At 37.8% G+C, this 27463-nt stretch overlaps 1 protein-coding gene across 3 annotated transcripts in view; it reads right to left on the reverse strand.

Annotated features, from left to right (window-relative positions):
• The window catches only part of pde8b (phosphodiesterase 8B), a 45778-nt gene extending 29321 nt beyond the window's left edge, over positions 1–16457 (reverse strand). Inside the window, exons 1-2 of one of the 3 annotated variants that reach the window (XM_086301424.1) lie at positions 15610–16444; positions 3134–3190 (exon numbers count right to left, since the gene is read on the reverse strand). In XM_086301424.1, the coding sequence (XP_086157550.1) occupies positions 3134–3190; positions 15610–15891 (339 nt within the window). In that variant the 5' untranslated portion in view covers positions 15892–16444. Of the gene's footprint in view, positions 1–3133; positions 3191–3281; positions 3677–15609 lie in introns of those variants that run through there. The other 2 variants (XM_086301425.1, XM_086301423.1) reach the window with 2 other exon arrangements.
• Positions 16458–27463: the final 11006 nt, after the last annotated feature.

The following is a 27463-nucleotide window of genomic DNA, read 5'->3' on the forward strand; positions in this document are numbered from 1 at the left end:
TTTTCTTTCAGCTTTCCAGCATTTTATTTTAACAATCAACTTTTTTGGGATTGCACAGCATTATCATCCCTTGTTCCCCTGTCCCGACTCTTGTATGCAAAAGCACACACTGCAGGATGTGCATTTTTCTGGATTTTAGCCAATGGATATGGAGAAAGTAGGGGAGGTTTTTATCATGTTCTCAAGCAGGTTAAGTCTTTGCTGGCAATGCTTTGCTCAATGGGGGAAGTTGCAAGACACTACAAGGTCATAAGCTCTGTAGAATTTGGATGAATATGATGGAAACTGCCCCAAAGATTAGAAAATGAAGTGATAAAAAACTGCAGAACAGGGAAACTGTAGTGTGCAGTGATACAGTATTTAAATGTGGGATAAAAATTAGAATTGCCAGGTGTGGCTCAAAAGAAACTCCACATGTGCACGCCTATTGAGATCCAAGGTAATTACAAGACAGAACAGCAGCTCAAATAGCGGTTAACAACAGTTTTGACTGAGCTAGATATTACTGGGATAAAAAGAGAGTACAAGAGTGTAAGATGACTCTCACGTAAGACTATAACAAAAGCAACTTTCCTCACTATAGCTGGGGAGTTGGGAAAGTTAGTTAAAAAAGTTTTTTCCTTCATATGAATGATGTCAAAACTATAACCTGCATAGTTTATCATGTATATTTTGGAGTACCTCCCAGCTTAGCATATTCTACGTACACATTACACACACATCCCAGAATTAGTTTGAAAATTGTAGACAGTGTTTAGGTCAGGCTGTTAATGAAACACTGATTTCATGCTTTTTAAATATAATTATAAAGTAATGAATTCATTAAAAATTACCTTTCAGTCAGCATTCCAGTCTAAACCTTTTTTCTTTCTTTTTTTTTACTTTGGCATATTTTAGCTCTGCTACTTATGTTGAGATATTACAAATTACTTTAAAGTCCCATTTTAAGATGACTTAATGATGATAATTGCACTACTGCAGTTTAAACAGTTTAAAACAAACTCATTACATTTTGCATTGTACAATTTTATGCGCTCCAATAAGCATGTTTTAAAAATTTATCAATAAATTAAAGAAAAACAAAAAATAAGAAGCACAAAATCCTAACACCGCTTACCTAACTAGTTGTGGTAGGATTTGGTTAATGGCCATCAATTTTAACTGGATTTTTATCATTTTCTGAATATCCACATGGAAAATCTTTTAAAAAGAAAAGAATTGCAATAAATAAATAAATGTCTGAGGACTTATTTCAGATAAATAAATAACCAAGTAAATCTGTGTCAAAGTTAGAGGACACAAAGTCTGTATGAATGAGTTGTTTTTCAACATATTATATCACGATAAACTAGATGCAAATCAAAGGTGTGATGCCTTTAACTTACATATAAAATTGTCAAGGATTAATTAGACACAGAAACATTGCTTTTACATTTAACAAGCTCTTATTTTTAGTAAACCAATGATAAAACTTCCTTCCATTAAGGATTCTGCTGATGAACACATGAATTATTTGAGCAACAGCTTCAACTGCAATTGCAGTTGTTTATATAGTTGAGCTTACACACAAAAAGGCATTAAAAGTTTAAAGATACAAAATGACAAAAGTTTTCAACAACAGAATTACCTTTCTTTACATGAATCTGCGATATAATTACAATGCACTTTAGATTATTAATTATGTGTGTAACAAGTGAAACCACATGAAGCATTAGATAAGCTGATGGAGGAGGTATGTAGCAAATCTGAAACTCTCCAGGGCCACTAGGCAGTAATAGTAAATGTCAAGGAAAACCCACAATATATAACTCTCTGCTGCAGAACATTTTATCTCTCTTTTCATCTCTCTGTTCCTGTGGAAGGAGTGAAGTAGAGGAGGAGCGACTCAGGTCATGGATCCAGCAGAAGGTTGGACGTAAAACTAAAAGAGCAGTTTTAGGGTTTTATGGGCCATGAGATGAAGTCAAAAAAGGCTTTTTAATAAAGCCCTCGGTCCCACCACCTGCTTGCATGCTGCCAGAGATTTCAAGCTATAGTGCTTTTGGGTTTGGTAAATAAGGAGGAGGGTGAAGGGATAGAGTGGGATTCTTTAGCTCAGCATGAACACGAGTGGCATGCCAGGCCTCTCACATCACCACACTGGAGTGGGAGCTGAACTGAACTCAAAAACCCCCGGAGATGGGTCAAAGCAGCACAGCTCAAACCAAAGCAAATCAAATAAAAGCAATAAACGAGCAGCTAATAAAGTAGCAGAACTGCTGGAATAAGGAATGCTTTGTAATCTAACCAGCTAGTCACCTCCGAGAGCTCTTACTTTCTCTGTTACATAAGGATAAATCTTGTTAGCACATGTCCTAATCCCTAACCAGAAGATGAGTACAGACAGTCCCTGACTCAACCCTGCCTAACCTCACAATATTACTCGAGTTCTTGATAGGCAAGATGAAATCTTAGCTAGACCGAAATTACAGAGGACGGACAAGGTGTCTACAGGTATTTAAGATGCATAAAATTAATCTAAAATGGCAAACTATATCCAGAAAACATCACAGCAAATATGTCTTAGAGCACTGATTCAAGAATGAATGCAACGCAAGGGATAGAAGATATTATTTCGGGGACATACAAAAGAACATTTTGGACTACAAAGGCAAACAGGGTTTATGTGGCTAAGATCATATTTTACTTTAAATCAAAAAAGTAAATTTATCTTCAACAACTTTAGTCAGGTAAATCATTATCACAGCAAATACTGTTAACCACACTGTGGATAAAGTCACTTTACGAATAAAAATCAATCTGCAAAAGTATTCTCGTCCTTTAGTAGAGATGGAAGGATTTTTTTCTGGGATAAAATCTGAAGAAGTCCTAATGTGATATAAACTATAAGCAGTATAAATGGTATAAGTAGCATAGGCAGTGTATTTGTTTTTCCCTGTTTTAAATGAAGTTGCATATAGAAATTCCAACTGGACACAAACAGGGAATTCATAGTACATTTTGAATCCGTTTTGTTTATCTAGGAGACTAAATTACACTTATGGGGGTGGAAATTTGGTGCCATAAACTGCACTCATCAGTTGTTCTTAAACATTAGATATGAACATGACCCAACGGGCTGTCTTACTCTTACCTGAATTGGCTCTTGAGACAATCTCATGGGTCCTACACATTCTTCTGTAGCTGAAACCTGTTGAAGAAACATGACAGCACTGAGAATGGATAAATCACTCACTTAAAAAAAAATACAGACAGAGCAAAAAGCTGTGAATATTTCTTACCATTTTACCATTAATGTCCAGCAGCATATTAGCATATTGCTTTTCCTTCCACAACCTGTCTGCCCCCGCTGCACTTCACAAACTTTAATCGTCTTCCTTACCACCCACGTTCAGTCCCCAGTGCAACAAGCCAAGTACTTCCTCTTACAAGCCAGATGCGTGAAGTCAAACAGGATAACAAATAGCCTTTTAAATCTACAACAAATATCTGTATGTCTGGAGCCTTAACTACAGATTTTGTGATGACTCTTCTATGCTGCAGACACGCATATTTTCATGCCACAACACCAATCCAGAATGGAGCCGCCCGCTACAAACTTCTTTAGAAGGTATTAACCACCAGCCGCAGATTGAACTCACAGGTTTACCTGATAATCCCACTGCAGGAGCATCACATTCTGCGCTCTATATGTGTGTGCGTGTGTTTTTGCAGCTTGTCTGGACAGCTTCAGCAGGCTCCTTAAGCACATGCGTCACTCTGATGTGAATAAGCAACTCAGCTACATGTGCATCTCTTGAGCATATGCATGCACACACATGCTTACACCACACTTCAAAATACACATTGAGTCAGCAGTGCACCATATCATACTGTATCATAGTGGCCAACATGTGTGCAATACCCAGTTATTTCTTTCTTTCTTTGTATTAGTGGCTTTTTTTCTCATTAAAAATGGAACTTGTTATTGAATGCCTTTTGCTGCTAAAGTGTTCATAAACACAGACTTTTAAACACTCAGTATTAAAATTCCCCTCCCCATGGAGAGAAGCTTGTACTCTTTCTACACGTAAACAGAGAGAGAGATGGAGAAAGAGTGGGAGGAGGATGTCTGTTAATTCCACAAGAAGCACCAGTGCCATAATAACGCATGCTATACACAAACTCTACTCGCAGTCATACAAATTGTATGACTAAAGCAGTGAGGCGGGCAGCAGTCGATGACTTAACCACCCATCATTACAGCATTATTTGTCAGTGGTGCTTAGGCTTGAAGCTGAACATATTTCTGCCCACATTTCAAGAAGCCACTATCACAAACATCAAGACTTCTGGTACAGCACTTGAAATATAAGAAGCTTAATTTTATTAAAGCAAACAGCGACTTCCAGGACTGAAAACTGAAACTAATGGGGAAGTGGCAAAAATGACAATTTGTCAAATAGCCACTTGAGGTTTTAACATCTATGTTAAAATGCAGCAAAATTAGCATCTCTGACTAATATCATAGGCTGCTGTGTGAAGTTTACACTCTAGTTTTTCTAGTCTGTTGCTCAGCACCAACCAACAGATAACTGTGTCTTTACATTACATCTGAGTTGGTCACTTCCACACTGGCTGGATGCTACATCCATTGCATATTCTTCTATCTCTTTTCTTTTAAATGCAGTCTATTGGGCACACATTAACCCATCTTTGCATATTTCCATTTAGTGCCCCTGAACCTTTTCAGCCTCATATGTATAAAGTCCAGCACTGTTTCACCTCTGAGCCACGTAGGCTGAAAAAACCCCCCCATAAAAGCACACACAGAAAAACACCCATTGTCCCATGTTGTCTTGCAAATGACAAAGTACCACAGTTTACTCATGCACAAGAGCATGTGCATTTTCAACTAAAGCAAAACTACTAACTTGAAAAAATAATAAAGCATGTGCACAGAAAGAGAGAGAGGGAGACAGAGTTATATATGGAATGCCTGATTGTAATATAGTGGAGACAATATGTTTAATTTTTTCTCAGTAATAACTTGGTGAAGTTCTGTCATTTTCCAGCAAATGCAAAGCAGGTGTGCAAAGTGCTTTGTGATTTTTCTGCTTCACAGTAAGAAGAGAACTAGTCGCTGTTACTGTAAAGCACCTGTAAAAAGTAATACGTGGATTAAACTTAACATTGCAGACATGCAGGACTGTGTTGTCTCACACTTGTGGTCCTTACATCAGAGATGTTTGTGTCTAAGCACAAAGACATTCCTGGAAAGCTGAGTAGGGATCACTATCTACATAGTGTGGTCTAACAGGACAAAGAAACAAGGTCAACCAAGTAAGAAATGACCCAACAGAGTTGGTAGGAAAGACTCAGAGCATCTGGTGGCTCGGTGTTAAAAGCATAAACGTAGTTATAAGAAGACTGAGGGGAATGAGTCATTGTTTAGTGCTTCAGTGACAACAAGAAGCCCAGTTTCAAAATATATAATTGGGTTTGAGTGTTGGTTTCTTGAGTATACGAGCAATTTTGTTTTACTTGAGGACGATACAGCCAGATGTGAAACAGAACAGGAAGGAAGGCAGTAGAAATGGGACTGTTAACCAGTGCTGAGAGATCAATTTGGAGAAGGATGAGTCAGCTAAGTTAGTTAGAAGATGATGGAAGAAGTGTTAAGGAAAGCCATCATTGGGGACCATCTCTTCTTAGAATAGCTGACAGAGTCCTCACGAATAGACATTAAGAGGAAGTAAGTGAAAGAAGACTTTGGATCGAGTGCAGAGACAGATGCTTCTTCGTGTTAAAATAACAGGTATAAATGAGACTATGAAAGCTTTCTTGTATATCCACAGCAGCTGAAAACCAACAACCTAGCTAACAGAAAATGAAAAAAATAAATAAAGTTGATGCCGATGGCTTATAAATTAAACTTGGTTGAAAGACTGACTGACCTAATGCTTTATGGAGTATTAAAAGAGGCCCATTAACCATGACATGAGACAAAATTTGTTTTCAAAGAACATAATTTGTATCATCTGTTTTTTGTTTGAATCCAACACCAGCAGATATGTAGAATGACAGAGAGGGAACAGAGGATTCTCAAAGTCACTGAACTGAAAAGCAACTACAGCATAATATGTTTATTTAAGCTCAGTCTCAATGTAATGCAGCTGTAATACAAGTTGAATTATATCGTGCAGCCAGTGTCCTGGCAGAAAGGTAAGGTAAAAGTTTTTTCACTCTTCTTTATAAAGTATTCAGTTGTCATGTCCAGGTTTGTGAAACAAGCCATATAAGCCTTTTCTCAAGAACAAGATAAAATAAATTATTGGTTTTAATTAAATGTCCCATACTACCAGCAGCTGTCAGAAATCAGGCAGGTCGTTTTAGGACAATCTTCTTGTATAGCTCCTGTACAGAACTTTTGCTCTGTTAAAACCTTTAAAAAAAATCATAATCTACTTTTACACACTACACTGTTACAGCAACAAGTCGCAAAATATACTGCAAAGATACACTTTAACAAAATGGCACAAAAATACACTAAATTACAGTAATATGTTCTTTGTAAACAGAGCTAAACACTGTAAAAGGATGCTGCTGCTGTACAACGTACAGTACAACACAAATTAACAAAAAAAATAATCAAGTCATTTCTGTTTATTGATTCAGGCCATAATTAATTGCCAAATTATGCTGCATGTCCCACTACCTCATGCGATGTAAAGAAATTAAGAAACAATGTTTGTTGATTACACAAATGAATAATAGGGGTTTAAAGATTTATTGATCTACAGTATTTAAACACATATCACATTTTCATAACATCTTATTATGGCGATTACAGTGGAAACAATAGTGTAATAGCAAAAATTAGCAATATTAAACAGTCACTCAATGACCTCGCTCTGTAACTTTCTGTGTTCTGACACTTGGCAGTTGCTGTGGTTCCAAAATACCATTTACACTTAATTGCAGGATATCTAGGAGTGAAGAAACTTGATTTCTTGAAGAACTTGAAGAAACTGATTTGTTGCAATGGTGGAATCCTATTATAGCACCACACTCAAATTCAGCGAGCTCTTTAGAACAAACCATTCTTTCAAAATGTTTTGAAAGGCAGACTGCACGGACAGGTCTTTGACTAACTGTAGCAATGGGACTAAAAACACATGAATTCAAAGATTAAGACGTGTGGCCCATATAGTGTATGCTAGTATCTATGATCACAATGGACAAATAAGCTACTTTGCTGTACTGAATTGCTGGTTACGTTTTAAGTGAGCTTTCAAGGATATCTGTAACTCTGGAAAACAAACAAACAAAAAACTACAGAGTATAACTTATTATAATTGTATATGTACATGTAGTATATGTACCCTATCTCCTCCTTAATGGGCGAGCCAATCTGAACAACACTTTGCACAAACATCGTCACACACAAAGTGACTATTATTTTTTATGTGCTTTTAAAAATCCAATCTCTTTTGATTTTCATGAAAATGTACATTGAGTGATTCTTATATAGCGTTTTTCTACTCTCCCGGAGTACTCAAAGTGCTCTACACAACATACCACATTCACCCACCTATGCTTTTAAGCGCTTACTAACTACCCAAGGATATTTGGCATGCAGACAAGTGGGAGACAGGGATCAAACCACCAACCTTCCAATCAGTAGATGACCTGCTCCACCTCCTGAGCTACAGCCACCCCAAAATGTGATGTTATACTCTCCAGTTGACAGTCAATATGCAGTGGTTCTGTATATAGTGTTTGATTTGGCATTTTAAAACATGACACCGGTGTTCACAAAATTCAGAACAACTCAGCAGTAGATAGATAAGTATACAAATAGTTAATATGAATAATCATTTGAGTCTCTTTTCTTCCAAGCAAAAATGGGAAACAAAACAAAACAAAAATCCCCTGAAAAGGGACGGTTTATTGGTTTTTGTTTTATTTTTGTTTTTTCACACATTTTGCTAAATTAATTATACCACAAAGTAACATACAACACACAAACCTAATATTTCACGTCACACAGCCCTTCCTTCCCACCCCCCTTAAAAATGGCTTCGGTTTTTAAGCCTATGACTTAGATCTTCGACTAATTACAAACTTCTGAACGTTGGAGCTGCCTTCATCTTGGAGTAATTTCAGTCTTTGTTTTTGTGAAGCACTTTGTAATGTTGGCTTTGAAAGGTGCTGTATAAATAACCCCTTAATTGTTTCCTGAGGCCAGGTATATAATGTCATTGCATATACTGTACACACATTGTTATGATACAGATCAAACATTGCTTTCATTGTGAAGGACCATCAAACATTTCGCAGCACATTTAATTGAACAGTTTATTCCCCAGAATGCAATAAACGTAACAAACTTAGTGTATGTTTGATGTGGTCCTTTGAAGGTGTTTTCTCTGTTGATGTTAGATTATGAAGATGACTAGCTAGTTTACAGCATGGCTAGAGAACAGAAACGCTTACGGGCCAGAGTGTAATTGTTTTGAGTAATGACAAAGCGGGGGAATTTCTCGTGTAGATTCGACCTTATGAGTGGCTCTTTTGTTGAAAGTCAGACTGTTTAGAAATCAGAAGTGATACAGAATGACGTTACTGTGTCCTTCAGAGCAGGGATAAATCTTTTTTTCTGCTTCTATGCATTATGTCACTTTCAAGTTTATCGAAACCAATAAAGAAATGTTTTGGATTTTCATTTTGTATATTGCCAGATAAATACCAAACACTTGGCGCTTATCGAATTAGGTTCCTCATCATTGTTAACACCAGGCCTTGGTGTCTGCATGAATCACAGTCCTTGCAACAAGGCCTCACCTTATCTGCACTGAAGTGGCCTTCTTAGAATGTCTACATGGACTTGAGGTCGGCCTCTGTCTTATCTGTTAGACTTCTGTCCACAGCATGAAGTCAATGATAAGCTTTCAGTGAGAGTCTGATATTTTGACGTGGCTTAAAGCTGTCGTCTGAACAAACTTCTTGACTGCTACCTTTAGATGTTAGGTTCATCCTACAAGTAACAGCAAACTGTAGAACTGTAGAGAATAACAGCTCTTGATCACGTTTCTGGATTTATCATGTTTGGTTTGCATAATTTAGCATTTTGAAAACATGCTAAGATATTTTTATTAGAATTGTCAATGTTATTAGTTAATGTCAGGGAATAAGTTAAACATTACATGTTAATCTAGTCATTGTTAGGAAGCAGGTTGGCACTCAAAGAGCTGCCACACAGAACAGCATTTGAAGAAATCGGTCAAAATCAAAGCTTCTCAGTATGCCTCTATGTAACGATCTAGGTATTTGCCTTAAGGTTGAGTCGGGTTGAGTCCAACACTTTGCACGCCATGTTGACTGAGGAGTCCAATTTGACTGGAGCTGTAAATATTAACAGTATCAACATTCACCCTGTTTCAGCTGCAATGTAACTGCGAACTGTTTAGTTTATTCTGTTCCTATTTATATGCTGGGACTTAAGGAGGTTGCTATTGTAGTGTTACTCTCCAACTTACATGAGTGGATTGGGAACCCAACCTAAGTCCTGCATCATCCTGTAGGTCTCAAGCAGGAGGAGCTTTCAGTCAACTTTATGTGGAGTAAAAAATACAGTCGTTTACCATTTGGCGAGGGAAACTCAATTTCAGTATTTAAGCATGATTGTTCCTGGTACTGCTCAGTCACCATAGAAAAAAACTAAATAAATAACACAGAAAAGCTAAGTACACCCTCACTGCTTCATCTTGCAATTAAATGCACTTGATTAACTGATCATCAGCAAGGGTGAGCTCCTCTACAAAAACAGAAGTATAGGTAGTTTACTGGCCTGAAGCATTCAGGTGTGTGTTAACACAGTGCCAAGGAGAAGATAAATTACCGATGAACTTAAAAAAGGAATGTATGCTGCCCATCAGTCTGGTAAGGATTAAAAGTAATTTCCAAACAATTTGAAGTCCATGATTCTAGACAAAGAAAGATTCTTCACAAGTGGAACACATTCAAGTTCCTAATAATCCGCTGACTGGATGTACCAGCAAATTGATCCCAATGCTCAGAAATCCTGAGAGCTACATGTCAGACTCTACAGGCCTCAGTTAGCATGTGAAATGTTAAAGTTCAGTACAAATAAGCCAGACAGTACAATTAGAAAAACACTTGACAAGTATGGCTTGTTTTGGAGGGTTGCCAGAAGAAAGCCTCTTCCCTCTTAAAAATAACATGGCAGCACATGATTGGTGAAAACCAAACACAGCATATTAGCACAAACAGTGTTAATTATGATGATGGTGTGGGCTTGTTTTGCATTCACAGGTCCCGTGCACCTTGCAGTCATTGAGTTGACCATAAACTCCTCTAGAGGCATTCTAGAGTCAAATGTGAGCCCATCTTTCCAACAGCTAAAGCTCAGCCAAAAAGGCTTCGTGCAATAGGACAATTATCCCAAGAAACACCAGAAAATCTGTAACAGAATAACTGGAAAAGAAAAGAATCACAATGCTGCAATGGCCCAGTCAGAATCTAGAGCTGAGCCTGATCAAAAAAGAAAGCTGTGCATAAATGAAAGTCCATAAACCTCAATGAACTGAAGCAATGTTGTAAATCAGAGTTGGCCAAAATTCCTCCATGGTGATATGAAAGACTGATGAAGTCATACAGAGAAAAACTACTTCAAGTTACTTCAAGCTATTCTGCTAAAGGTGGTTCTACAAGCAAATGAATCACGGGGTGTAGTTAGTTTTCATAGTTTCTACATTTTGGCTCAGCTTTTGTTAAATAAATAATGACACTACAATACTTTGTGACTATTATTTAGTATCTATAAGATTTAAGATGATTTTTATTATATTCTGACATGTAAAACCTTAGAAAATGAAACCCAATATATCAACTTAGGGTTACCTAATCTAGCTACAAGAGCATGCAAATACATAACTACATATGACCACTTACAAACATGATAAGTCTAACTGCAGCAGAGCAGCATATTTTGTAAATAAAGAAAAACTATATTAGAAAAATATGAAGAGATTGATCACATAGTGCAGACCCAGAGCAAGACAGCCACAGCAGTGCTGTGCTAGTGTGTTTGTATGTGTATAATAAAAGTGCTGTATTATTGTGTGATTCTACTCAAATCAACGAAGGAAAGATGAGAAGAACTGGCAAGTAGGCTAACTTCAGGAATGGTGAGACTATGTGCCAGAGAACTGCCTGGCCAATTTGAAGTGGTTTTGTATGCGATGATCTCTTATCTCAAGCAAAACCTCTTCACGAGTAGGCTAAACGTGTTACTGTGACGATGAACCCACCTTGGTAACACAGAAAACCCAGGGTTAAAACTGAAGTTGGCTCGCTAAGCCCCTAATCCTGCTTTGTAATGCAGGCTTCTGTTGAATTCTTCTTCTTGAACCTCTGCATTAAGATGTCCATGGGCCTTTCCCATCTGTGACTTTACGATTCACTTGTTCAGTGCTGTCATCCTTACAAACAGCTAAAAAATTCACTGCTGCATCAGTGCTGTGTAAAACACTGACATAGGTTTCCCACCCCCCATCCAAACAAAAAGCTCATTTGAATGTTTTTAATATTATATTTTATATATATATTATATTATATATTTTTATGTTTTTAATCTTATATTTATGGCAAAAAAAAGTTGTTTTTTAGTGTGAAAAACAGGCTCATACCTAAAATAAAAAGAGAACACAGAGCTTGCAGTGGATGTACGAGTTCTCCTTAATAGCAAAATAAATTGTTACATTGTTACTTCTTACTGTTATGCAAGACATCACTGATGTGTTTAAATGAAATCAATAATCTGAGTTAAAGAGTAATTAGAGAGGAGGAGGGACTCTAATGCTTGTAGGGCTCTTGCTTTGGTTTTGATGCATTACAAAGGACGTGAGGTTTGTGTATGCTTAGCTTTGGTTTGGTGTGCATACTTGCACAGTTGTCATGTGTAAATCAAAATTACAATCTGGAAAGCCAATGAAACAAAGTATAATGGATCCAGTCTCACAATTTATATGATAAACATTTTCTTGGTTATTATGTGTTTTGTCTGTTTATTAGATATGCTGACTTTGCAGAATAAATAGCATCTTCACAAATTATATGGTGTATCTTCTCATCATAGCACTGGTCTGTTTGTTGCTGACCTACAACTTTATGTATTACCAGCAGCAACATTCTGTTCCAATCCTGATCTCACTTTTGTTTGCCAAAGAAAAAACTTAAAATAGACCTTCTACAAACTGGCATGAATTTATAAGAATTGTGTTAACTGGGTTTGGTCTGGTTTATTTTATTTTTTAAGAACACAGAACTTTATCATTGCTGAATTTTTGCATGTTTAATCCACGTTGGACTTGTTAAATATGAGTCAATCCCCAGGGACTATCACGTTATAACATGTAAATAATGCATAGCCTGGTACAAAGGTTTTTGGCCTCTAAAGCCGATTTGCTCCAACAATATAGAATTCATTAAATAATATATAATTAACAATTAAGGCCTAGAGTTAGAGGCATGGCCTCTTTTTTAACAGGAGTGCTAATATGGGCAGATCGTATCTGCTATGGCTCATGTCCTCTAATTAAAGTCTCTATAGTTGTGGTTATGATTGTTGTGTTGGTCATTGCGGATGCCAACTGTGACATCAACCTGCAGAAATGCAGTGCTTGAGGTACGTGGGATTTTCTGCAGTTTTCTTCAGAACGTCTCATCTTTTCCAACTGATGCGGCACACTCCCTCTCTGTCATCTGACAATCTCTATTCCCCTACCCTGAAGTGTTATTAAATGCTAGTAAAGACAAACTTATTTGTACATTTGTGTCTCTAACCCAGCCTCTAACACTGGGTTACCGAAACTAAACTAGGTGCCGAAACAACACCAAATGTGTTAGCATCTGCTACTATGCAAGTTGACATTTGCATGAGCAACACTGACAACCATAACGTACTAGTGAACTAGCCGTCTTTAGAGTGTTTGCGCTGATTTGAGCATTTTCAATGAAATTATCTAACAAATAACATGCGTGCTGTCTGAAACAAAGACTGGGATTCCGGTATTTAAGTTTGTTTCTCTGCAGTATAAGCAGAAATGTGAGTCTGTGTAATGCAGATGCACCTTGCTAACCAAGTTTGCTAGCATAAGCTGATAATTTTGCACTTCACCCTATGGTCTGAATATGGTCCCTTGTGACCTTGGAAACCATCAGCACCAACAAAGAGGAGTTGCAGACTCCAGGAACCAGTGGGTCACGTCACAAAAACTACTTCCATCTTTTAAATACAGTCTGTGTTCTAAACAAAATGTGTCTGGTTGATTGTGAGAATCTGCCAATTCATGCTTTTGTTGGTGTATTCCTTTTTTAAATCAGCGCCTTGGCATAAAGCCCTGTGGGGAAACCAGTACCGGTTCTTTACATGTGACTGTTCACACTCCTGATGTACTGACCAGAGGGGTAAACAAATGACTGGTGTATATAAACATGCACACACACACACACACACACACACACACACACACACACACACACACACACACACACACACACAGGAGTGTGATCAACACTGTGTCAGATGATCAAGATCCTGCAGGGTAAGGCAGATGGCTTTAATAATAAATGGCATCATTGATCCTGTCTCAGTCATGGAGGGGGGTACTGAGAGAGAGCGGTAAGGAACTGCTGACAAACCAGGACACACACACACTGTCTGAGCTACACTTAACTCATGACACAAATCTATAAAAAGTACTCAACTGCTGAACCTAAATGTTACCAAACTGTTTGCTATAATTCCAGCTCCTGGCAAGAAGTCTAGGTTAAGGTGACTAAATGTTTTCATTCGTGGGAATGACTCATGTCATATCGATGTCTTGTCGTTTCACGCGTGCCAAATTTCTTCCATATTAGGAGCAGACAAGACAAATATCAGGAAAAATGAATGAAAAGTGTTAAAGACTATCCACAAATGTGAAATAAGGACAATTTAAAAGCTTTTTAATATGAACAATCAAAAACAACTGGAACCATGCTAGCCTCAGAGATAAAAGTCTCTGAATCTCATCCAGGCCTGAATGGGTTAATGTATTCTCAGAGTCTGATGACACGATCATCTGCTAGACTACTTCTTAGCAAAACACAGTTATATCCTCTGGGGTTTGATCATAAATATGAAGAAGTATCTGTTCACATGCTTCCTCATGAGAGAAATCCTTCATCAAGTAAAAAGCACACGAACTTCATGAAAAGATTTGAAAACTGCTAAGCAGAGCAGAGCAGCGCTGTGCTCAGTTTTGTCTCAGTTTTCACGTGGTTATCAACGTTTTAAATATCTGCAATATGTTGATTAAGTGAGCCGCTTACCATTTTTTTCAGTATAAAAAATAGTGTTTATTTTTAAAAAACGTGTTCTCTGAAAACTTTGAAATACATTTAATGTACTTATCCACAAAAATGTGGCTGTTTCCGAAAGCTTGACTCCTGCATTACAGATTATTACATTAAATTAATAGCAATTAATTCTTTTTTCCACGATGACTCAAATAATAATCCTCTTCATAATGACTTAATTTATTAGATTAATAGGTTTTTACACATCTTAAAGCAAACAGTGTCATAAATGGGGTTGATATAAAGGATATAAACCAAAGTTATCAAATCTGAGCTGATCCTCTGACTTTAGGCAATCTGAAACACACTTTGCATTTTGTTGCTGAAGTACTGACCCACTGCATGTACAGTTGCTCATTTCACGTCTTTGTCTGCTTCCGGGAACCTCTGCCTGGAGCTTTGGGGCTGTACTCAGAGATAATAAACAAAAGCCTGCAAACAAGCTTTTGTTATAGCACAGATTTAGACTACAAGAGATGGCTGATGGCGAGAAACACGCTAAGTGGGGATTTCAGGGAAAGCTAGACCCGAGTTTGGGTTTTTTTGTAAAGTAAAAACTTCTGGTAACTCTTGCCTTTAAAACTCTGTAGTACTTATATAGAACATGGTTTCATAACACACTGCAGAGTACATATGTAATCATGTATAAGTGCTTAGTAACGCATTTATGAGCAATTATAACTCTCCTGTGGATGCAATGAAGTGGAGTGTGGTGCAAACACGTGTTATAAAGAAATACTAAACACAAATATGGTCCATCTTCTGCAGGTACTCTTCAATAGAAACTTAAAATGCCCTTATCTTCTTACTGTGTTACACACTGCTACAGAGTCCTCAGTCAACGTGTAAGCTCATTCTTAAGATTAACACATTTTGTGCATTAAAATGCAATTATGCAGCATAACACCCTGCCTACACCAGATCCTTTAGTAAGGCCACTGTCATATGTCATACATTCAATTATCATCATTGTTACACACATGGCTGGCTGCAGGCATGGCTTGACACAGGGCGAATTAATGAGGAGGGATTGAATGAACTGCAGCCAGATTTCTAATCCCGGACCCACAGGTTTGGGCCTCATCAACTAACAAACAACAACAACAATGGCCCTCTCGCAAGTGCGCTTTTCACTCACGACTCTGCTGATGCGGTGACCATATGCCAGCACACCCATGTTCGGTTCTGTCACAGCCACTGTACCTTGACGCTGGTGTGGCTGGTCTGCGTCTCGGCCTCGATGCGGATGTGCCCTCCGCTGTTCTCCTTGCGATCCCGGCACGAGTTGTTGCGCGAGTGCCGACTCTGGTAGGTGATGACGGAAGGGATGGTCTCGGCCGCATCGGTCTTGATGAAGAGCCCGTGGAGCGTGGTTGCGTTGCCCTGAGAGATGGTGGTGGTCTGGTGGGGGGAGTTGGATTCGTCTGAGTCTCGGCAGTAGATCACCCCGCTCTGAGAGACGTGGATACTGGGAGCGCAGCCCATACCTCAGCGACGTGCCTCCGGAGTCAGATCCCAGATAATAAACACCGACTCGTGGGTACCACCTTCCTGTTGTCCACAGCTGCCTGCACACAGGCTGCTTTTTTCTCCGGGCATCGGCTGCAGGGTCGAATCGCTCTGTTCTCCACACACCTCCGTTCGAGAACATCAAGGGAGGGAAAACGTGAGATGTAGATAATTATTTAAAACATGCGACCTACGAATTCGGTTTTGTTCCCAAGCTCCCGCTATTGGCGGATTTTGGACTTCGACTTCATATTGAGGACAAAATGTGTTTCAGGCTATGATCTAAAGCTTCCCGATAACCCGTTCTCCCCGCCGGCGCTTCCATCAAATGACCCGGACTAATGAATAAAATGAATAGATGGTCTAAACCACCTGGCGGCTCTTCATCACCTCTTGCTTCATATCCGGCTTTATTTCTCCGATCGTCCTCGGTGACATGGTCGCATTATCGGCCTGTGATGAGTAGCCTTTATGAAATCTCTTCTATCTCTCTACTTTAGCTATTCTGCTTGCTGATCATTGGCCACGGTCCATCTCCCTCTCTTCCTTTCTGCTTCCTAGTCTCTCTCTCTCTCTCTCCATCATACCAACATTGTATAATTTTTGACTCTGCAGAAAACGAGCATTCATAACTCCCAAGAGGCCATGCTGTGACTCCAGGGGTCCTTTAAAGCCCCACGTGAATTATGCATAATGCTATCACAGTAATGGGGACCTGATGAAACACCACTTACTGTTCAAACAACCCCCTGCCTCACCTTTAGGCACGTGGTTAATTTAGAGAACAGGGTATATTTACTCTTCAGCCGAAATGGGGGGGGGGGGGGGACGACGACATAATTGTTTCTTGAAGAAAATGTTTTATAAAATGTGCTTATAGACCATTTTTTATTGCCTTTTGTTACAGTTCTGCTGCAAAAATAAACTAGCGTTTGACATGTAAGCACAATAATCATTATAATATTTCTATTTAAACATTCTACTATTCTTCCACTCAAGATTAGGATAGTTGGTAATAACGTGCTTATTTGTTTATTGAATGTGATGCTAACTGGATCAGAAATTCTGTAAATGCCAGTTATTATTTGATATTTTATAATTTATCCTTAAACATAATTATGTTTTTCAACTGAGTATCTAAGCAGATGTGTCACATAATGCATTTAAACTGTAATAAAACTGCACTCCATTGTATTTTGTATTAAACTATTTGCTTTGATATTTTGGATAAAAAGATATTATTATTTTCCATCACTAAAATTAAATGTGGGCTCTAACAATGTGGGCTTGTTACCGAAGCGTGACCCGGTGATGGGTGTAATCTTAAACCTCTCTGGTCAGTGGTCAGTTCTCCATATATATATATACATATATATATATATATATATATATGTGTGTGTGTGTGTGTGTGTGTGTGTGTGTGTGTGTGTTAGGGAACAGGGCATTAGGGAACAGGAAGTGAAGTATAGAGCTGAATAGAATAGAATAGTCACAAAGCAACATAAATTCATATTTGGCACATTTGGCTTTAGAGTAAAAAATTGCAGTCTGTAATAATACAAGAATATGACAACCAAAAAAAGTCTTCAAAATGAAAGCAAAATTAAAATAACCATCTTCCATGACATCTTATTTAAAATATTCACAGCTGTAGGAATAAAAGATGTTTTTGTAAACCCTTTTCTTACCCAACACGACTACATAACACTAGTCTGATGTTAACAACTGAAAGGACTGATGGTGGGGAATTAATCTGACCTGATGTATAACTCAGAAGTTTTCATGATACTACTTGCATATTGCTGGTATTCCATTACTGAGTTCATGATGGCCATAGCGTCCAGGTCTGAAAATCATAGCCATAACTACAATGAACATGCATTTTTTTGTGGCCCCTGGGGGCGTTACCTGTGGTAGCAGAAATACTCCAGTTTCTTTGGGAGAATGATCCTCTGCCCTGACCTCTGCAAATACTTTCCTGATGTATTTATTGTCTTAGTTATACTTTTTAAGTCATATTAAATAAAACATTTAGTGCACGTTAGTCCATATATATCAGAAAAAGAGATTTTTCAGTTTAAGCTAACTTGTGACTAACAACTGATTAGACAACAAGAATGTGGTTTCACAGTCAGATCCACCTCTAGTTTGTCATACATGCTTTCAAAACACCAAGACGGTGACAGCATGAACACTCAACCCGAGGATTCAAACTGAACCTCACCAGCCAGTTGGTGATGTCATGGTGGCTATATCCATCTTTTATACTTTGCACTTTTTGGTAGGCTACCTATTACTACAGGATGCAGAATGACCATCAAAACAAAATAACAATATTTCAGGAAAGGTACAGTGATGATTTCTACATCATTAATAAATGCCTGATATACAGTCCATGCACAAACTCTTAAACTTACTGTGATGTTTAATATACTCATTCAACATGTGATAAACTTATTTTGCTCTGGACATACAGTCAACTGCATATCATTTACTTAAAATCTAACTGCACAGTTTATTCATATTAACTTATGTTAACTTTGTGCTTTAACTAACTAATTTAACGAGGTACTTTGTCCTGAATTATTTTTTCACACTAGCAATTAAGGACTTAAACCACTAACACACTTTGCTCAATATTCTATTATTATTTTCAAGTTTCAATCATTTTAACCATCAAGCAAAATGAATAAAAATTACATGAACTGCTTAATAATTCCACAAACAAAAGAGTTTTTGTTTTCTTTTCATTGTCACTTTATGCTGTGAATTTGAAAGCACTGGATGACAAAACAAGCAAACTGAAGACATTGCCTTGGGGTCTGGGAAACTGTGTTGCACTTTTTCCCCCCTTTTTTGTGAATTAAACAATAAATTAGTCAATTAAAATTATTTTGAGGCCATACCCTCCATTATAATTTGTAAAACTTTACAAATATGAATGACATAATCTCAGAACATATAACAAACATTTGTTTAAACATATTCTTACTTAGTGCTGCATTTAGCCGTAAGCAAAACAGTCATATTTAGCTTTTTATTTGCAATCACCCACCCTTTATTCATTTAGGCAAGACTCCTAAATGAGGACTGCACATAAATAAAATATTATTTTTCCAATCTATTCTATAATGTTTAAAAAAAATTGCTGGTATATTTCGTCAGTGGAGGGGGTAGTGTTAAAACCTTTCGAAAGTATTCCTGCTGATAGTGCTTTAAAACAGTTATTCATATAACTGTATGAATATAGGGAAAAAAAGGCTAGCCATCAAAACAAAGCAAAAACATATACAGTTACAGAGTGTTTTCTACATGAGAATATATTAAGAGAAGCACTTTAGCAGTGCCTCTAGCAGCAGGTCTGGTTTATGTCCATGTGGGCAAGCAAAGCATATAATTTCAGTGAATGATTCTCTCAGCATCACTTCAGCCATTCCATCCACATGTACCACATAACTATACAACTGATTTGATTTATTGACCTGACAGGTGATCCCTAGAGACAGACACATAGAAATAAGATATGGAAGAAATGGTCCCATACTTTTGGAGGTTTAATATTCAAAGATGAATAGGGAGAAGTGAAAAAGCTGTATTGATAAAGTTTTTGTCCTTTGTCAAAAGTAGCCACGTAGTACAGTTAGTAGTTGTTTTAAGCTGCTTTCCTTCTAATTCACATTCACTATGGGATAGTTTACTTTTGCTCAGCAAAATATGTTTATTTATATATATTTATTTAGGCATTTATAATATATAAATGCAAATAATTAATTAATAAATCTTTATAAATTCCATCCATCCATCCATTCGCTTCCGCTTATCCTTTTCAGGGTCGCGGGGGGCGCTGGAGCCTATCCCAGCTGTCATAGGGCGAAAGGCGGGGTACACCCTGGACAGGTCACCAGTCTGTCACAGGGCCAACACACAGGACAGACAACCATTCCCACTCACATTCACTCGCACATTCACACCTAGTGGCAATTTGGATTATCCAATTAACCTATCCCCACAAGCTGCATGTCTTTGGACGGTGGGAGGAAGCCGGAGTACCCGGAGGGAACCCACGCAAACACGGGGAGAACATGCAAACTCCACACAGAAAGACCCCGGCCTGATGGTGGAATTGAACTCAGGACCTTCTTGCTGTGCGGCAACAGTGCTAACCACCGTGCCACCGTCTTTATAAATTAAGTTAAAAAAACCATATAACATGTAACTACACTAAACATGTGATTTTCTTATAATTTGTGTTACATAAGTAACTCTATTGAACCACTTAACAGTATGTAAAAAACACTGAGCTCTCACAGTTGCAACATTTGAAAGCTGTGTACACATGCTGTCACACATACGTCACTAATACTACAATGTTACATTCAGTTTTTTTGTTATCAGCTGCAACAGCGTAGCACTATTTCCCTGTGTGATACTGTGTGTGGGTGTGTGATCATGACAAAGGCAATTTTGAGCACACTGGCAGGAGTTTATGTGCCTGTCAATGCATTTGTCAGCACACTAGCGTCAAAACACTTCAAGATGCAGTCATAAAACTTTAGTGGTGTCTAGCTGAGCGTAGAATAAAGATTATGTTTATGTGTGTATATGTTTGCACTGATTGCCTTAACAATGTGTGTAATCCGACCCAGTAAAGAATGCCAGAAGTAGGGGCTTAGATAAAAACAACAAACATTCTGGCACAGTTTTTTGTTTTAATCTGGTGTGTAGTTTGTTCAATTTCACACATGTATGTAGTCCAAGAACTCACTGATGTCACTCCTGTGAAGTGATCGAAATATGGTCTCTGGTTTAAGGATCTAAATAAATAATAAATATATGGATACCTAAATGAATACAATTCCTCTAACGCTGTTTTTAAATACAAAATGTCTGGTTACTTGCATATAAGAGCACTGAACCTACAGTGAAACCTAATTTTACTTGCTCAGTATGCAATAGGCTTCTGCTTAGAAGGCCCTCTGGTGGCCGAGCTCATAAACTGCTGGTTTACATGGTAAATAAACAGAAAGAAACACAGTCAGGTGGTTGTACAGGATAAAATATCCTCATACGTGCTGAGGGTTCGTCATCGCAGCTCTTCAGTTATCTAGGCTATATTTTAGGGGAAAATACTTGCTGTTCATTTGCCAGCTTGGCTGACGACAACTACAAACTATGTAGCGATGTTAATGAGCTTTTCTGACGTGGTCTGCTCAGAGTTTTACACATGACGCGTATAAAACAAGACAATCTAATTTATGATTTGATTATTTAAATAAAACAACACAACGTTGTTTTTTTCAAGAACTACACAGAAATAAAATAACGGCTATGTTCCAATTAAGAACAGATACTACCACTTTTCACGGTAGTAAGTGTAATTTATAATCTTAGATTTCAGCCTGTATTATTTCCTCTTTTTTAGTTCCTTGCTACTAGCCTTAAGCTATAGGCAGTAAGTCTGGAAGTGTACGGTGACAACTAACATAAAGTTTTTTCACTTTAAGCCCAAAATAAGAGTTGGATTTACTTCGGCAAGCGCCTACCTTTCGTGGTCCATTAGGGGGGAAAGACTCTGGTGACAGTCCGCTCATGTTTCAAAACCAAATATTTTGTCCTTCAGTATATAATGCAAGCAGCGGGGAGTTTAAGTAAGCACTGGTTCCGCATCTGAGACCTGTAGGAAGAGCGGCAGAGTTACGTGGAGCTCCACAGGTAGAGAGTGCTGGATGGTTAGTTAGACGCTGGCCTCTGAACTCCATAACCTAGGTTCAGATTGCACCGGGCAGGCCCGGTGTCCGTGCGGCCCTAGTGCCCTTTACACGGCCTGGTGAAAAGCAGTAGTAATGTGATATTCTGTGAAGTTGACACAAAAAGAAAAAATGGAAAAAGTTCAAAATTTTGTATAAAGACATGTAGGAGGCATTCATACTCCACCATCAGGTTATTTAAAAACCAGTATATCCCACAGTTATAGTCAGCACCGCCTGAGCTCACTTTCCAGTATTCAGCAACACATTTTCAATATAACTTTATGTTAGTAATAATACCTGTGCATCCTTGTAATTTTATAATCTGCATTTACCACAAACTGCAGTCTATTTTCAGCCTGTCCCAAGTCTCTGCCTTATGGTATATTATTATACAGCGCACAGCATATTATATGACTATTTGAAATTGAAATCTCAGAAGCTCAGAAGAGTTTATCAAACACCACGATTGCATAATTTGAATCTGGAAAGTCATGTGAATACATTTCTTTCACCAGCTGCCGTGATACTGGCTGTACTTCCTTTTATTTGTTTAACAGCTTTAAAGTGCTCTGCTTCTAAAGAGCTCATTATCATCACAAACTGTGTTCCTATAGATTAAACTACCAAAAGAGATATTAAGTATATTTAACTCCACCCTTAGCATCTACAACAGTACAAGACTACTAATAGTACTATTGGGTTAATCAGATGCAGTATTTGATTTGCATGTTAAGCAAAGTTATTATAACTTTTTAAAAAATCACAATGTAGTAATTTAGTTTATTTTTAGCATGATTTTGCTAATTTCATACTAAGAGGGATTTTCAGGAGGAAGACATGAGAACTTTAGAACAGAAGACAAACTGTAGCACAGAAATGCATAATCAGTTTGTGAAATCCTCAGACTCACAGTCAGGTAGACATTAAAGTCTCAATATGCAACAATGTCTCCTTAGACTAAAGTGACCAACTGTTAAAGAGAATCTACCTGTCCCCCCTTTAATTTTAGTTTCTTTTGTAAGTGCATAATTTTGTTTCAGTACTTTTTGTTTGTGTGTCTTCACACTTGCAATAAGTTAACAATAATAACACTGACAGTAAGACACCAGCTTTTACAGTCAGATAGACAGACTGTTGTTGAGACTGAGTCAAAGTAGTAAAATGATATTCTGATTAAAAGGGACCTTCAGAAGTCAGACTTTCTGTTGAATTATGCATTTAACCTTTCCTGTGAGAAATAAAAGCATATAGCCTACAATAATGACACATTAGTGTCCTGGACATGTATTTGTCTGTGTGAATACAATTATTTTCAAGACATATTTAAAAAAAGAAAGAAAAAAGACAAGAAAAGCAGAATGTTTTGCATGTAATATATAGTATTGCTTCAGGTTTGCTGCTTGTATACTGGCTGGGAGTTTTTATGTGTGGAGTTTGGAGACATGCATTAATTGGTGATTCTAAATTGGCTATGAATCAATGTCATCTCTGTTTTAGCTCTGTAATAGACTTGGGCCCTTTTGATGGTGTACATACCCTGCTTTTTGCTCTGTGACAGCAGAGGATAGGCTCCAGCTCCCCGTAGCTCCTAAATCAAAGAGGAGGATCATAAGATGAATGCTTTTTTATGATAACTGCAGTGGAGATAGACACAAAAATTGCAAGCAGAGAGGTTAAAGAAGAATTCTCCCTGAGAGGGAGTGGAATGGGGGCTCCATGTGACCATGTGGTCTTAACCACTGTGCCTGGAACCTGAAAAATCATTTGAAACTGAAAAATAATGGACGTCATTTTGTTATTCTTTAGGCTTTTATCTCCACACTATCCATATTAAGCTTGCTGAAATCTGATACAGTAAAGTAAAAAAAAAAAGCAATATGATCCTTAATAATCTACATATTTACAAGTTTTGCTGTCTTGTTCAGTTTCATCAGTGGACTCTTTAGTGCTATCACTAAACAAGCTGTAGGTCACATACAACTGGAAAGTGGGATGCAAGAAAGCGAGGGCTTAAAATTTTTAAGTCACTGATTAAAATGTTATGAACAATATTTACAAATGAACACAAGAATATTTACTTTCAATTCTGGAGCTTGAAATTTGCTAAATGGTAAATGTGCTTTGTGTGTTTCTTACTCTGTTTGAGCACTCCAACCTACTTCTATGTTTAAGTGCTTCCTAGCAAACATTCACCTCCTGATGAATGCATCAGGAGCAGGTTGGGGTTCAGGATTATGCCCAAAATACTGAACCTGAGAACTGCAGACTGGATGGACCGACCTTCTGAGATGACCTGTTGGATGTCCTGAGCCACAGCCACATCCATTTGCACAAGTCTTCTTCCGCAACATTTCCAGATATGAATTTTATTGAAACATTTTATATCTTAACCACTTATCCAGCTGAGCTTGGATGTTGTTTAGTCAGCAGTCATCACAAGGTTAACCACACACACTCTCGCCAGTTACTCTAATAAGCACGCTTTTGGATTGTTTCCTAGAGAAAACCCACACAAACAGAGGCAGAACATCCAAAGATCACACAGGAGGTGGGAACTCAGAACCCTCTCGCTGTGAGGGTGCCTATCTAATGAAATGTATCTCATTTTGTGAGTCAGCAACACTGCGTGTGCATACAGTTTGAGCAGAAGCTGAAGTTAGAGCCAGCACATGCATTTAAAATATGTCATTTGTAAAGAGTGAAGATGCATGATTAACTTTGCAAATGATAACTTTCAGCTAACTGTTAAACTTCTGTCTTTTGATTTGCACTGAAAATTCACAGAAACATTAATGATCAGTAAAATATGTAAAAGCTGGTGGACAAGCTGAAAAAGGTGGATGTGAGTTACAGGTCCATCATCCAGCCAGCAGAGGGCATGAGAAGTACAGTGGATGACTTCCCATTACTGCAATATATACTGACCATTGAGAAGTTTTTCTTTTTCTTTAATATTATTAAAAATTGTTGACTGTGTGGAAAACAACATATGCAGTAGTTATAATAAATATAAACACATGTAAAGGGCTATAAAAAGGCTTGCACCAATTTTGTCTGCTTAAAAAATGAGGAAATACCTTTCTAGGAAGACACCTACAAGCTAAAGATGCTGAATATGCTCTCACCCTGTTTACCAGGAAGCTGGATTTTAGTCTCTTCTGCCTAACGTGCAAGAATGTGTAGCTTAAACTGTTATGACATAAGCAGGCCTTTGTTTCTCTAAATCTGAATTATGCATGGCTGAACTGAATCCTTCTCACACACACACACACACACACACACACACACACACACACACACACACACACACACACACACACACACACACACACACACACACACACACAAAAGCCTACTTCATCCATCAAAGTGTACAAAACATAAGCCTTTGTGTAAGTGTGTGTGTGTGTGTGTGTGTGTGTCTTTGTATGCATGTTTGTCCAAATATGCATGAGTCCATGGATACATACCTTTCGGTTCAATCATCACTTTTCTCTGTGGATGTCACTGTGTAGGACTGTTTCATAGAAAGCAAATGTATTTTAAGATTATTGCATTATTATTATAATATAACATTGCTGATGTAATAATACATATTCTAACAATTTCTCACCCCAGAAATAAATCTGATATGTATGTTCAGTGGTGTAAGAAGTGTAATATTTCTCTGAAATGAAATGTAAGTGTATTAGTATCATGAAAAGTAAACAGGAGGAATACGATACAAACAAATTCGAGTTGTCAGTGGAGCAGGATACAAACGTGTTATTAATATCCCTCCAAAAGTTGTCATGTTTTCTTCACTGTTTATGTTTGTGTCTTCAAATGAGCCTTTAGTGTATTTTTTAGTAACAGGGTAATATCAACAGCTGTCCCAAGGATCCACAGTTCATTGCTTCTCTACACAGAAAGGCCATGACCAGATGGTGGATTTGAACCAAGGACCTTCTTGCTGTGAGGCAACAGTGTACCATCACACTACCCAATATATATAACATTTTTTTCAACAATCTACATCATACAGCTCAAAGACAAGCTATGTTATGCTTGAAATAATATCACATCAAAGCATGTAATAGACACGCCGGTCCACTGTGTCCTTTTCACGCTTTGCCTCTCCAAAACATGAAATGTACACTCATGCAGAAGTTGTACTAAACTGGAATAACAGCAGAGGGAGGTATTTTATTTCAAGCCAACATGAAAATAATCATGAGAAAGTGTTTAAACAGAGTTATTAATGCACTTACATGTAAACATATATTATCCCCATAGCTAATGATCAAGTACTTTGTGGCTTTAAATATATTATCTCCCCCTGCTATTAATGCAACTTCTGCATGCCCGTCCATTTCATGTTTTGGAGAGGCAAAGCATGAAATGGACACGGTGGACCGCTGTTGCCTTAATGCTCTGTGAACTGCAAAGTAAAGAGCCTGCAATATTAATCCAACAGTCTCATTTGCCTCCATGAGCAAGCACTTGGTGAGAGTGGGAAGGAAAAACTCCTTTTTAACAGGAAGAAATCTCTCCAGTGGAAGTAGCAATGACTGAATGAGGGTGAGGGGAAAGAATCGTCAATAGTGATGCTGACTTGCATTCAGTATACTCATCTGTGCATATTTGTTTGCTTACTACTGAATAGCAAACATTTGTTGCAAACTTGTATTCTGTGCATACTGAAACACATTTTTATTATTTGTGAGTGTTATGTATAATTGTGTATTTGTTTGCATGTATCGGCTTTAAAATAACAGTTCATGTAAGTTCCAGGAGCTGCTTTGTGGTTTGGATATCACTTAGGATAATTAGCAAAAAGAAATCCATACAGTAAAGCAGAATTTTTTAAAATCCATTATTAAGTTCTCTATAAAGAGGGTCATTGTTCTCAGTATCTTCCACTGAAAATTCAGTTCAATTAGTGCTAATGAGGCGGACAACACCACAAAGTCACAAAAATATGGATAGAAATTGTAGCAAGATTATACATTAGTGGCAAAGCTTTATCAGTGAGATGAACAGGTACTGGTAGATGTGTCTCTGCATGCCCCCTCAACAGGTGGTGATTGAAGAAGATGGCACTGTGGCTTAACAATAAGCTCAGAATGATATGATCAAACCTGGACCTGTTCAGCTATTTATATTGGTGTGAGCATCAAACTGTAGAATCGGGGGACTATCTGTAAGGTGTGACAATTTATGGTGTGATGAGAAATGCAATTTTTTTATTAATGAAAATATATTAGCGCCAGAAGAACTGCAATTTTGCTAATGATTTAAGTTTTCATTAACTGACTTTCCAATGATTGTGAAGCCATTCATCAGTGTCAGAGAAGAGCAGATACAAGACAGTGTCAGAGTCAAGTCACAGCGTATCAGTCACACTGTTTGGCTCCTGTGAGGCAACATGTTCAGAATTTGTATTGGCACATTGAGTGCTGTTATCTGTACTATGCATTTATCTGTTTTGGCACATCCATCTTCCCAAGAGAATGTGTTATAATGATTTGTCCTTTAGCTCAACCAGCAGGTCATGGTTTCCACTGACCTGCACATTATCTACACACAGTGGATTAACACTTTGTTGTCTGTCAAGGATATTATCGAAAAACCACTGAGCTGGTGTCGTGAAACTTGGAAGAAAAATGGGGACCAAGCAAAAACAGAACCCAGTACATTTTGGTTTGGATCTTTAAAGCTGCCATAGCTCATTTGCTTTGTTTGATGGTGAGGTTTCCAAAAGCCCTTCTAATTATTATTGTTAATAATTTGCCATTTCATTGTGTACACAGCATTCT

Source organism: Aulonocara sp. 'chitande type north' Nkhata Bay, linkage group LG7, assembly GCF_057382095.1.
Source record: "Aulonocara sp. 'chitande type north' Nkhata Bay isolate Kocher_YH1m ecotype deep benthic linkage group LG7, A_spYH_male_GT1.1, whole genome shotgun sequence".
NCBI lineage: Eukaryota > Metazoa > Chordata > Actinopteri > Cichliformes > Cichlidae > Aulonocara > Aulonocara sp. 'chitande type north' Nkhata Bay.